Raw genomic sequence first — 13,376 nt, 5'->3', positions numbered from 1 at the left:
CTGGTCAGTGAGAAGCTCAATGTGAGCTGTCAATGTGCGCTCGCAGCCCAGAAGGCCAACCATATCCTGGGCTGCATCAAAAGAAGCGTGGCCAGCAGGGTGAGGAAAGTGATTCTGCCCCTCTGCTCCTCTCTTGTGAAGATTGCATCTGGAGTTGTGTCCAGTTCTGGAATCCTCAGAAGGATGTGGAGCTGTTGGAACAGGTCCAGAGGAGGCTACAAGGATGATTTGAGGGCTGGAGCACCTCCCATCCGAGGACAGGCTGAGAGAGTTGGGGTTGTTCAGCCTGGAGAAGGCTCTGAGGAGATCTTACAGTGACCTTCCAGTACCTGAAGGGGCTACAGGAAAGCTGGAGAGGGACTGTTCACAAAGGCTGGTAGTGATAGGACTGGGAGCAATGGTTATAAACTGGAGAGGGGCAGATTTAGACTAAGAAGGAAGGATTTCTTCACAGTGATGGTGGTGAGGCGTGGGTACAGGCTGCCCAGGGAAGCCGTGGCTGCCCCATCCCTGCGGGTGTTCAAGGCCAGGCTGGATGGGCCTTGGGCAGCCTCGTCTGGTGGGAGGTGTCCCTGCCCATGGAGGGGAGTGGAACTGGATGGGCTTTGAGGTCCCTTCCAACCCTAAGTATTCTATGATTCTACAATAACCTCCAATGCCCTTTTGGACTGGCTCGTGCCCATGGCCCGCTGCGAGGTCGGCTGCCGCACGGGAAGGAAGGTGAGTTCCAGGGCGAGGAGGGGGCTCCGGCTGCCGCCCCGGGCGCGGAGCAGGGACCTTCTGGCCGGCTGCGACGGGTTCCACTCACAAAGCAGAACCGAGCGAACGCCTCCAGCCGAGGCCGAGGTCGGTGCCGTTTATCAACGCGTTCACGTGCGCGCGCGCGCAATGCGACGCTGCGGGTCCCCGTCCCGCTCCTTCTCCCGCGAACGGGGGCGCGACCTCAGCCGGTCGCGGCCCCGAGGGGGCGTGGCCTAAACGGGGGGCGTGTCCGGGGCCCGCGCGCCGCCCCGCCCCGGAAGCGGCGGCCACGTGAGGCGGGCGGGGCTGTTGGCGCGCGCAGTGCGGAGCGGGAGCGGGGCCGCGTGCGCGCCGGGCCGGAGCCGCCGCAGGTCGGTGCGGGGCCGGGGCCGGGGGGACCGCGGGGCGGAGGGGAGGCGAGGCGAGGCTGCGGCGCCGCGGGAACCGGCGCTTCCGTCGCCTAAACGCTGCTTCGAAGAAATTCCGTCTTGTGTATCGCGGTGCTCCGGGTCGAGTCCCCGCCGCGCGGGTGCCCCGGCGGGAGGAGGGGCGGCGGCCGGCGGGAAGAGCCGCGTTCTGCCGGCGCAGGCCCGGGCCTCGCACGCGGGTTGGCGGCGCGGGCGCCGAGGGAGTCGCGGTTCCGGCTGCCTCGTTTGAAATAGAAACCCTTCCACGTTATTCCAGGAGCGGTAGAAACCGGCAGCCCGCTACTAAGTTTAGTCCAGACGCTGGATTTGTAAAGTAAATGATTGAAAAGATGCGAGGCTACGACCGGCGTGGGGTCAGAGGGTCCGGCCAGGGGCCTGTCTATCTCTTTCCATTTGTAACTTTGTGTCCGCTTGCATTATTTTAACTCGTTTTCCTTTAGAGTCGTGCCAGTACAGACTGTAGGCACGCGGGAGCAATAACTCCGTGTGGCCTACTAAGAAAGCCTTTACAGTAAAACCTTCCGTAGGATTCTGCGTGCTGTTCAGACTGTGATTGCTGTTTGATGGAGCCAGCGGTTTATCAGTCCTTATTGCTGCACAGCAACTGAAAACTATTGATCTGGAAGTTGGATCCAGAAGACCATCTTGAATGTAGAATGCCAAATGCTTCTTTAACAACTGAAGCATTTTACTTAGCTTTTTCCTGTCATTTCATAGTTTCCCCTTTGAGTTCTGCAGTCACGTGTAAAGTTGGCTCACAAGTATAAACGTATGGCTAAAGAACTTGTCTGTTATCTTGTTTAGATGAGGCTGCAGTGAAATGCAACATGTGAATGTAAGTCTGTAGAAAGTACTATGCAATACTTAGTGCCTTTGCTCTAAATTCTCTTCAACACAGCTTCTGAAAATGGCTGAAAATGGAGATGGTGAAAACATGTCTCTTTTGGAAAGCAAAATCTGTCAGCAAATTGAGGTAAGTTCAATTTGTAGTTTGGATCTGGACTGTGATGTTCTGGAGACTTTCATTGGTAGGGACATGGCTGATAGGAAGTTCATAGGGAGTTAGACCTGAACCTTTAGCTCTTCAAAAACATCTGTCATGCATCTATGACAGGTATTTCGTACTTTGAGATAATTCATAATTGTAGTCTAAGTTGGAAGTTAAGTCTAGAGTAGCCTGTAAGAACACCATTCAAAAGCACAAAAGGTTTAACTTGCTAGTGTTTCTAGCACTTGCTATTTTCTCACTCAAACAGAGCACATCACATAGAATAACACCTAGAACAAAACTTCCCGAAGGACAAAAATACAGTTGTGTGTGAATCTCCATCAGCATATGGAGCTGTAGTCATTATTTACGAAAAACACCCAAAACAAACACAAACCCGGAGACTGAGGAAGAATATTTGGCAAAGTTAGACTTGTGGCATTGTGAGTTCGAGGTACACCTCTCCGTCTGGTACTGTTGTAAAACCTGTGCTGCCTTTTTAAAGCACAGTGATGCTGGTGGGAAGGCTTCAGCTTAGCTTATGGATTCAAATATTTGACCCTAGTTACGTGACTGCTCGTAAGCAAAAGAATCTAACTTATGTGTCTTGTACTGAACTGAACAATTTGTCAACTATGTGACAATTTGCTCTTCCTCCAGTGCACATAATCTTAGTGAGAACATAGTAAATTAAAAACATTTTTATCTGGAAACTCTAGTCTACGTCTATGATTTATCAGTGTGGCAAACATAATACTCTTGTTTATACTTTCCTTAAACAAGGACTAAAACCTGAATCTGTTGGTGACACATTTGACTTTTGACTGTGCAGAGCTTGATCAGGTTGAAGAATAGTTATGTTATCAGATTAAGCTTCACACTTTTCCTAAACAGCAGTCTGCCTTTGTCTCTTTAACCCCATTGCATGAAGCACTGGGTTTTTTAGAGCTTGCGTTGCAGCTAACTTTTCCAAAAGTAGATGTCAAAGCAGGAAGTAATAATTTCAGAATTTCTAATTGTTCAAATTCATTAATTTTACTATGTCTCAATCCACTGCAGTAAGTTGCTAAATGAAAGTTAGCTTTTAAGACTGAACAAAGACAAATCTCTTTCCCATCTTTCTCTTTACCTTCTTTTTTTTTTGCAGTACTATTTTGGCAATCACAATCTACCAAGAGACAAATTCCTAAAGGAACAGATCAAACTAGATGATGGCTGGGTGCCTTTAGAAGTAATGATCAAATTCAACAGGTAAAACGAAGTACAGCTAATCTGGAAGGAAGGGCAACAAGGTCTCTAGTTGGGACCAAATGTCTCTGGGCTGCATGTACGACTTCTGTTGTTTTAACATTTGGCTTCAGCTTTGTCTGTATATTTGTCATAACCTCTGTCTGCTTACTTGATAGGTTAAGTCGGCTTTCAAAAGATTTTAATGTTATTGTAGAAGCACTAAGAAAATCCAAGACTGGTCTTATGGAAATAAATGAAGACAAAACTAAAATCAGAAGATCTCCAAACAAACCCCTTCCTGAATTAAATGACCAGTATAAGGCTGCAATTAAAAACAGATCTGTGTATGTTGTAAGTGAACTCCTTCCTTTGCTCCGTGTTGTTCTGCATGACTTTGACTGAAAAACACCCAAGTAAACCTTGAATTAACTCATCCTAGATTATAATTTCTGACTGTTTGTTGCACGTAATTGAAGCTTGTTGCTCTCTTGCAGAAAGGCTTTCCACTAGATGCAACTCTTGATGATATCAAAGAATGGCTTGAGGATAAAGGTCCAGTTGAAAACATTCAAATGAGGAGAACACTACAGAAAACTTTTAAGGTAGTTCTTGTGATGAGCAGTTAGACCTGGGGCAGGGATCCCCTGGACAGCATTCCGTTCAATTTAACACTGAATATCTCTTACCATTTAACAGGGTTCAATATTTGCAGTTTTTGATAGTGTTGAATCTGCAAAGAAGTTCACAGAGATCCCTAACCAGAAGTACAAAGATACAGAGCTGATTATACTTTTCAAGTAAGTCTGCTTAACTGTTGTATGAACTGATGATGGTCAAGGGTGGATTTACACAAGCACGTGGCTTGTCCTGAGAAGTGTAAGTTTCTACGTGATTGTACTGGTATTGACAGCTGTACCTTTTGGAGACATCTCAGTGCCCAAAGATAATCTGAACTGTTTCTTGGCTACTTCTGTCTTATAAAGTAATTATAATGGAATGATTTAAATTGTGTTAATTTAGATGATATTCTTTTGAAGGGAGGAGTATTGTATAAAGAAGAATGAAGAAAGGAAACAAAATAAAGTGGAAGCTAAAGCAAGAGCTAAACAGTAAGTCATTATCAGCTGAAGTGCCTGTGTTTGCTCACCTGACCACACCTGAACCAACTCTTAACTACTTTAACTTTTCTACAGGGAAAAAGAAGAAAAACAGAAACAAGCAGCAGATGCTGAAATGGTATGAGTTTCTTTAAATATCTGTATCTGGGAACTATGCAGTGCTTGCTTTTGTATGGATTTTCTATCCAATGTAATATGCTCCTGCAGCTATATTTTGTAAAGATAACATGGAATATTTCGAACTTGAAATTCTATAGCATAGAGGACTTTCTAGAAAGTCACTTCAACCTTTCCAGCTAACCTGCCAAAAGACTTTGTTTTGTCACGGTATTTAATCTTGCTTTCAAGAAACTAATTTTGTTCAAAGGATCAATATCCTTAATCTAACTTACTGGGCATGTTTACCTGTTTGGAAGTGGTCTTAAGCATACCATTGAGATGATCACTCTGTGGTATTTAAAGGATCCAGTAATGATTTCATCAGTATCATAAAGATTTTCAGCCTGAGGTGTCAGGCTTTAGAAGACAGTTTTGTAGAATTTGAGAAGTGTAACTCTCTTACAGGGAAGGAGTCCAGAGTGCCATGTAAATGTATCATAGTAAGCAAAGAAAATAAAAAAAAAAAACCAAAGAGGAACACAATGCAAGACTTGGAGATCAGCATAAATAAACTACATAGAATGCTTGGGGTACTGATGGTGCTAAGGGGGTGAACTTACACTTACTTATCACTATAATGTTTTAATGCTCTTAGGACTGGGGTGGGAATCGATATTCAAGCTTGACTCTTCCAACAGAAATGTGGGCTTTTTGTATTGTGTTTAGAAGTCTCTGGAAGAAAAGACAGGATGTCTTTTGAAGTTTTCGGGTGACCTAGATGATCAAACATGCAGAGAAGATCTCCATGAGGTATTTTCGGATCACGGAGAAATCAAATGGATACACTTCGTCAGAGGTGCAAAGGAGGTCAGTAGAATCTTGGACAAGGAGTTAAGATCTCCCTGTTAAGGTTTGAAACCAAACAATCAAGTGCGTGTGGCTTTTATGAGCAAATAAATTATTTTATTTGGGGAACTGGAGGATATTTAGAGAATTAAATTATTGCCTTAAATTCTTTCAAAAGAACATAGAAATTTTAGCATTCTCAGTTGTTAAGTTCAAAACTGGGAATGTTTGTTAGGACGGTCACAAGGGTTTGCTTCGGTTTTGATGTATATTACAGCATGCAAGATAATGAACTTGCTGAGGTCCTTATCGGGCTATGTTGTTTGTCATTCTAGCTGAAATGTTTTTGCAGTAAGATTCACATGCAAATTCCACTTCTTTTTAAGGGAATTATCCTATTTAAGGATATTGCAAAAGAAGCTCTGGAAAAAGCTAAAGAAGCACATAATGGAAACTTACAGCTTCGGAACAAAGATGTTAAATGGGAGTTGCTAGAAGGAGATGCAGAGAAAGAAGCTCTGAAAAAAATACTGGAAGATCAGCAAGAATTACTGAAACAGAAAACAAAAGGTACTCCTTTTATTGATTTAAGCATTTATAATGTCATAGAAGTAGCATTGTGTGAAAGTAATTGTAAATAGTGAATATGCACTAAACATGACTAACTGTGAAGCATTCTTATGAGCTTGCTAGTTAAAAGACAAACGATACAAAGTTCCTGACATCTTGTATCCCCACAGGACGCAAAATTAAAGGAAAAGGAAGAGGGGGGAAGGTACCTCAAGGTGCACACAAAGGGAAAGTACAGTTTCAGGGCAAGAAAATCAAGTTTGAGAATGAAGAAGAAGGTGGTGAAGGTGATGCTAAAACAGGTATGTTGTTCTGTGCAGTGGATGCAGCTGCTTTACTACATGGGGCTACTTTCTGGAGAAGTACCCACATTCCTTGAAGTGTTTCAGATCTGGCCTTATATTTCTGTCTTCTGTCAGTATCAGTAAAGTAACTGTAAGGGTCTTCTGCTTGATTCCTTCCAGAAATGTCCAAAAAGCATATTAAAACTATTACTAGATAGCAGGGCTATTCAAGGCATCCTGCCTTGAAAGCTGATGGTTGTCAGCAACATTACACGAGTACAGACCTAGTCTCTTGCGTGGCAATTTTTTTTTTATCCTTTAGGATATGGAAAACCTAATAGTCCTTCATACTGGTATTTAGCTTGCAGAAGGTGAAGAGCTAAGCTTCTGCTCATTATATGTGGCACTTGCTTAAACAAAACCCAGTGAAGCCTACTCCTGTTTGGATTGGATTCCTTTATCTTCTTACCTGCCCTCCTGCTGTAAAGTTATACAGCGAAGCAGCTCTTCAAAGTTGGTTTTCTAGAACATCTAAAAGCTTTAAGTCACAGAAATAAATAAACCCTCTAGCAGAGCAGTGGTTTTGGATAAATTAGGACGCATCTTTGAACTTGCATGATAGGAAGGGGTTGGTTTTTCAGAAGATTTCAGGTAATGCTGAAATGTTTTCCTTTACTATAAATAACTACGTGTTTCATCTTGCAGAACCAGCAAGCCCCAAGAAGAGACCACTAGAGGAAATGCAGGAAGAAGAACCCGCACCAAAACAATTGAAAACAGAAAATGGAGGTGGAGATCAGTAATACTAAAAAAAAATAGTTTTTATTGTTCCATTTTCACAGATATAAAGACATGCCTCAGTTCAAGAGTTTCTTGGCAGAAAATCTAATGAAATCCACTTCAATGTCAACCTATAATGACAGGAAAGCTTCATTTTGTTGGGTTACAGCTTTTTTCTGTTTAAGAATCATGCTTACTGTTAACATACCACCCTGGAAAACTCTTTTATATTTATAGTTCTGTTTATACTGTCAGATCCTCTCAACTCCTCTGGCACCTCATTCAAATGTTCTGGACTTTGTAAACTTGCAGTTACATTAAACAGCAGCTGCCAATAAATTGAGAACTTAAAACTGTTTACTGCCGAGGCCTGGATGTTAATATAGTGTGAAGCTGTAACTGAAGTGCCAAAGCTGAAGGACAGGTTCCATCATTTAGGTTCAAGTAATGAAAAGAATAGGTACAGTTGGTTAAAACTTCTGGTCTTTGCTACTCAGCATACCTAACAATCTTCCAATCTTCTGTCTACTCCAGGATCTTTGCTACTTCACCTGAGGTAACGGGATACATCTACTCGGCCAGTACCCACAAACTTGCCTGTGGGCTTAAGCTTCCATACTGTAGCATCCGAACTAGATCTTCTGTTGTAGGATGAAGTGCACAGCTTCCTCCTGTCCCTTCTAAGATACGTCTGTGAGGGGCTTCACGGGCTATAGCTATTTGCAGTAGAGCATAGAACACTGAAATAATGCTGTAACTGTAAAATCCTAGTTACTCTGGCCTTCACTGCTTAATTCAGTCTACGCTCCTGCTGCAGATAGGATCAAGCAAATCACTATTAAAAGCTGAGTTAAGGAGGCTACCCTTAGCTTTTTCACATCTAGTTGCAGTGCTGGCTTTAATCTTTGTGTATAGCCTTGACTTGGGACTACAATGACTCTTTCCTGTTCAACTACAAAATGCAGTAAAAGCAATGGAACTCGATGCCATCATTGTCAGTTTCTCGAGTGCTGTAAGCATTCCTTGTCCAGGCTATACAGCCCTAAAACTTAAAGTTTTTTTGAGTAGAATTTATTTACCTGGCTAGTGCATTTTCTCAGTTACATTGGGTTTTATACTTACTGATTTCTTCTTGTGGAACTTGTATGATGCTGGTAGGTCGTATCTAAGTTCTGTGAACAGTACCAAGAATATTTGTTACACTGGAATGGTTCTTAGTTGATTTATACCCTACATTCACACTCTTCTACTGCCCCCGACTGGGTAACTTCTTACCCTTGGACTAGATTATGACTGCAGTCTAAGCCAGCCACATCATACATTAAGTGGATGGCTGAAATGTAGTTGTGTTTCAAGCACTTCTGCAAATTCCATGTTTTAAGTTGTATGACTGCATAAAGTATCCAGCTGGTAGTACCCAAGAACTGGGCAGATAACTTGAATGACTGTCAGAAAAATACTTGGGTGACTATAACAGATGCTTTTTTGTGTGAGAACTGGCCTGTGCTTTCCTTATGTTATTCAGCCACAATCTTTTGAAGCAGCAAGGTAGGTAGCTTCTGGTTGAATGAAAAATCTAGTCCAGGAAGAAATCCAGTTCCAGGTCTGCAGAGAATATGTATTCCTCGGAGCTTTATTATGTACCTGCTTGTTTTCTAGCCAGATAGCAAAGTATATGTAAAAAAAAAAGTCTGCTTAAAAAAAAAGACCTGTGTTGTTTTCAGTGTTAAATCTAACCTAAATTTACCTCAGGCTGTTAAGTATAGCTAGTAGTGCTATTGATATTAGCCCTGAACAACAAAATTTTGTTGGTTTTTTCCTTTTTCTTTATTTTAGCAAAAAATTAATCTTACCTGCTATGACTTCCATCTTCACTTCCCATTCATCTGCTTTCTTTTGAATGTGCTACAATATTAAATGGATGCAGGTAAATTTAAAAGGTCCTTTTTACGCTGTCTTATAAACATTTATGCCCCTGTAACTTACTTAAGAAGTCTCCTGTGCTTTTTTTTCAACATCCTGATACATCCTGATGTATGCGAGATCTCAGTTATTTGACAGGAGTAGTATTTACCCAAAACAAGTTTCATACCCCGTATAGGTGTGAAGAAATCAGTAAAGCTATAGACAACATTCAATGCCAGCTATTTAATTACCTGGTTAATGCTCATCCTACTAAAATGAAGGACTTACCTGCCGTGTTGAAGTTTTGTGAAGGGAATATACGGCTGTTTTTGCCATTTCTAAAGCAGTTTTCAGAAAAATCATATCCATTCCTAAAAGAAAGTTGAAATTTGTTAGTACTGTTAAATGCAAGCTTAAACCAGAAGATTTAAAGATCTGCTTCATGCATCGATTTTTCTGGAGTAAGAGCTATTTGAGAAACTGCACCAAATACATTACTGTATATAAAGTATTTCTAAAACTTAACTAATTGCTCTTAGTAAAAGATGATATGGATACAAAATGGCTAGTATCACCCAATGATTGTTAGTTACAACATTGAAGTTGTTAATAGGTGCTTAGGGAATTGATTCCAGATCAGTAAAACTCTTGGTAATCACAACTGGTGGAGAGTGTAATAGAGAAGGGAGATAGTTCACTAAAAGTCTTTCCCTTGCTATTTCATCCAAATAATTTGAAGTGACTTTCGGACTTACCAACCTTTATTATGCTTGGTACCAAATGGAGGGTTCATAACAACTGTGTCAAAAGTGTCTGACATGCTGTCAGATAAAGAACAGACATCACACTGAACCATGTTGATGTTTGTGAGCTCAAAGTCTTCAATATTGCTGTTAAATATTTCCAGTGCATCTGCATCTATGTCAAACCCCACACACAATCTATTAAAAAATAACATTGCATATTAGTCTCTTGCAAAATGAAAGTGTTTAAATTCTTCAGTAAATGATGAAAGGGATCTATATTCACAACTTGTTTTACCTAGCAAACTTAACAAGCATATGCTATAAATTCAGTGCTGATAAAAATGCAAGTAGCTTCTACTCTTACACGCCAGAAAAACACACAACTAAAACTTGGTATTATATACATACCCTGCTCCTAACATTGCACTTCCAATGCTCAGCATGCCGCAACCACATCCTAAATCTGCAATTGTTTTGTTTTCGATGTCATCAAAGGTATTGTGAATTGTATAAAGCATACAGGCTGGGAGGGAAAAAAAATCACAGGTCAGTATTATCAACTAGGTATTTGATTAATCAAGAAAAGCTACTGCTGCCTTCAGAAAACTCTGAATTGAAGGACTCTGGTGAAGTGAAATTAAGCTGGTGTTCTCACTGACGGTAGTTCTCTCTTTTGTATGCAAAAACAGGTCAAACACATTTTGACGAGTGACAGAACCACTACATGTTTGGTGGAGAGAATACATATAGAGCTGTGAGTATTGTCTGTGGAAAAACTACCCCTCTAAACATGGGGAAAAACAACAGACATGACACAGTATAAAAGATCATTAAAAAATGGGCAAGTGTGAAAATACACCTTCACTGTTTCTTGTGTGTCACGAAATAAGTCCATTTCAGCTTTCTCATTTACAGGTCAAGGTGTTTCAATAACGTTATCTCTTAAATCAATTTACATGATGTTTGCATTGTACGCTAACAGTATACTTGTAATGAAAAGACGTTAAGAGATCATTAAAAATAATTCATTACTTCCGTGCTGGATACGATTCTGTACTACATTCAGTGTAAAGGATTTAAAGCAGATAATGCAGCAGGAACACTTTTTATTTTTAAAGTGCTGATGGAGCGCGAGTAAGAGACCAGAGCCGCGGGTCCCCTGTACCTGCGATGTGCGGTCTCGTTGGATACTGTTCAAGGAGCAGTTTTGGACTTTCAAAAGCATCAACTTGTTGAAGACAACTTTCCAGTTCTTTAAGCTTTATTTTCTTCCCGTTCATAGCGCAACTAGAGCCAGTAACGCGGTATCAGCTGAAATGACACAAACGAACGGCGTGTTCCCTCGGATGACCGTGTATGTGAGACCTCGCGGCGCCCCCTCTCCTCTCGCACGGGTAACCGGCCCCGCTCCCCCGGCAGCGCCCAGCGAGGATCCCGAGCCCCGGGCCGGGGCACAGCACGCCCCGGGGTGGAAGGGACCTTAAAGATCACCCAGTTCCACCCCCGCGCCGCGGGCAGCGACACGTCCCACCGGGCCGGGCTGCTCAAAGCCCCGTGCAGCCTGGCCCGGAGCGAGGGAAGGGCGGCCGGCCTGTCCCGCTCGCCCCGCGGTGACGCCGCAGGGAGCCCCGGGGACGGCTCAGCCCGGGCGGGAAGGGCCCGCCGGGCCCCGCGACGTTCACACCGGGGGCGCCGGCCGCTCGCCTCCGGAACGCCGCCGGGTTCGGCGCCGCGCCCGCTGCCCCGGGGCTGTCCCGGCGCTCCGCCGCCCTCCGGGGAAGATCCGTCTCCCAACACCCAACCCCGCCGGGCCCCGTCCCGCCGCCGCCGCTCACCCGGGCCCAGCCGCGCGCGGGGCCGCCGGGGCGGGGCGAGGGCGGGGCCGGGTCTCGCGAGAGGGCGGCGCGGGCCGCTCGGCGGGGGCAGCCCCGGCGCAGCCGCGGCGGCTCCGCAGTTCCCCATCATGGCGGGGGCCGGCGGCCGCGAGAAGCGGGCGACGGCGGCTCGGCTGAAGGCGGCGCTGGGCGGCGAGGGCGGCGGCGGCGGCGGCGGGGCGGCGGCGGGCGAGCTGCGGGCGCTGCTGGAGCGGGCGCTGTCGGGCGGCGGGGACGCGGGCGAGGCGCTGGAGTGGTGCCGCTGCCTGCTGGCGGGCGGCGAGCCCTGGGACGGCTTCGCGCAAGCCGTGCGGGCCTACGACCCGGCCACGCTCTGCGGGCTCGTCTGGACGGCCAACTTCGTGGCCTACCGGTGCCGCACGTGCGGCATCTCGCCCTGCATGAGCCTGTGCGCCGAGTGCTTCCACCAGGGCGAGCACGCCGGGCACGACTACAACATGTTCCGGAGCCAGGCGGGGGGCGCCTGCGACTGCGGCGACAGCAACGTCATGCGCGAGGCCGGGTGAGCGCGCGCGGCGGGCGGGCGGCGGCCCGCGACGGGACCGGGCGGGGCGAGCGGGGACCGGCCTCCCCCTTAGAGCCGGGGCGAGCGGGGCGCCGACCCCGCACCTCGCGTTAGACCCGGGGCTTCTGCCTCCTCCCCCGCCCCGTTAGACCCGGGGCTCCTGCCTCCCTGCGGCCTTCCTGGCTGGGGTGGGTCGGTGGGAGCAGCGCGGGGTCCAGCTCGTAGGACTCCAGCTCCCTTCTTTGTTGATGGGCGCGTACCTGGCTTTAGGACACGCGTGGCCCTCGGTCCGAGGGCCCCTTCGGGGCGGCTGCAGAGGCGGAGGGCGCGGGAGGCAGCTCTGCCGGGTGGCGCGGCTGCCCTGGAGCGTGCCCAGGTGCTTCTGGGCTTCATCTGAGGGAATACGCTGAAATGAACATACTGAGTACAAGGGAGGCGTTTTTGTGTTTTCCCTGTGCGCAGTTTGTCTTGGCGTCTTTTTTTTTTGTCATTCTCAGCCTTAAAGTAAGGAATTCAATAACTCTTGGGTGGGTACAGCAGGGCAGGGGTTGGGGGAAGTCGGATCTCCTTCCTGTTCTCTAAGCCTGCAGAGGGACTGGAGGTGAGACTGATGGACCTGGTTAGAAGAGGAGGAATGGGGTACCTCGTTATAGAATCATAGAGTCATTGAATAGTTTGGGTTGGAAGGGACCTTAAAGATCATCCAGTCCCAGCCCTCCTGCCCAGGCTGCCCAAGGCCCCATCCAGCCTGGCCTTGAGCACCTCCAGGGCTGGGGCAGCCACAGCCTCCCTGGGCAGCCTGTGCCAGCGCCTCACCACCCTCGTCGTGAAGAAATTCCTCTTTATGCCTAGACTAGTTATAGCCTCCTTTGTACTTAGTGGTCAAATACAAGATCAGTTATAGCGCTGCTGCCTTCAGATTTCACAACTTGGTATCTTTTTGGAGCTCCTTATGTTCCCGATCATTCACCAGAAAGATAAAGCCTTTGCCAGAAGACAGTTTGGAGTGCTTAAGTGAGGCTTGTCTTCTGACTAGCTTTCTAGAATAGTCTCTCTTGATTGTCTTCGCCTTGGTGAGGTGGCATGCTTTCATAAGACCAGTCTCATCTCTTTCTAGTATATCCCGAGTTGTGGCATCCCTAGCAGAACATGCTGGGAACATGTAGAAGTACTGAATCATTTCCCTTAGCCCTTTCCATGTTTTTAACATCTACAGTGTATAATTCTGCATTGCTCATTCT

General features: G+C 45.9%; 3 protein-coding genes across 8 annotated transcripts in view; 2 read left to right on the top strand and 1 right to left on the bottom strand.

Moving 5' to 3' along the window:
* Positions 1-1,016: 1,016 nt before the first annotated feature.
* SSB (small RNA binding exonuclease protection factor La) lies at positions 1,017-7,440 on the top strand. Its single transcript, XM_069861144.1, has 12 exons — positions 1,017-1,112; positions 2,068-2,142; positions 3,305-3,408; positions 3,564-3,738; positions 3,882-3,989; positions 4,084-4,184; positions 4,425-4,496; positions 4,581-4,623; positions 5,331-5,471; positions 5,837-6,020; positions 6,191-6,322; positions 7,010-7,440. Exons 2-12 carry the CDS (start codon positions 2,077-2,079, stop codon positions 7,105-7,107), a joined length of 1,224 nt encoding a protein of 407 aa, XP_069717245.1. The 5' UTR covers positions 1,017-1,112; positions 2,068-2,076; the 3' UTR covers positions 7,108-7,440.
* Positions 7,108-11,616, bottom strand: METTL5 (methyltransferase 5, N6-adenosine). 2 transcript variants are annotated; one of them, XM_069861148.1, is made up of 8 exons: positions 11,571-11,616; positions 10,901-11,046; positions 10,144-10,258; positions 9,749-9,930; positions 9,278-9,360; positions 8,938-8,989; positions 8,207-8,256; positions 7,108-7,215 (listed from the first exon to the last, which is right to left on the bottom strand). In XM_069861148.1, exons 2-8 carry the CDS (start codon positions 11,013-11,015, stop codon positions 7,162-7,164), a joined length of 651 nt encoding a protein of 216 aa, XP_069717249.1. In that variant the 5' UTR covers positions 11,016-11,046; positions 11,571-11,616; the 3' UTR covers positions 7,108-7,161. The 2 variants fall into 2 exon arrangements, with proteins under 2 accessions (XP_069717249.1, XP_069717248.1); XM_069861147.1 differs by lacking the exon at positions 11,571-11,616 and having other exon boundaries at positions 10,901-11,317.
* Positions 11,617-11,669: 53 nt separating this feature from the next.
* The window catches only part of UBR3 (ubiquitin protein ligase E3 component n-recognin 3), a 111,844-nt gene continuing 110,137 nt past the window's right edge, over positions 11,670-13,376 (top strand). For all 5 annotated transcript variants that reach the window (XM_069861135.1, XM_069861134.1, XM_069861132.1 and 2 more), the window contains exon 1: positions 11,670-12,132. In XM_069861135.1, the coding sequence (XP_069717236.1) occupies positions 11,699-12,132 (434 nt within the window). In that variant the 5' untranslated portion in view covers positions 11,670-11,698. The remainder of the gene's footprint in view (positions 12,133-13,376) is intronic.

Source organism: Phaenicophaeus curvirostris, chromosome 7 (genome assembly GCF_032191515.1).
Source record: "Phaenicophaeus curvirostris isolate KB17595 chromosome 7, BPBGC_Pcur_1.0, whole genome shotgun sequence".
Lineage (NCBI taxonomy): Eukaryota > Metazoa > Chordata > Aves > Cuculiformes > Cuculidae > Phaenicophaeus > Phaenicophaeus curvirostris.
Note: the sequence above shows the minus strand (reverse complement) of the source record. Positions and strands in the feature narration are given on the sequence as shown.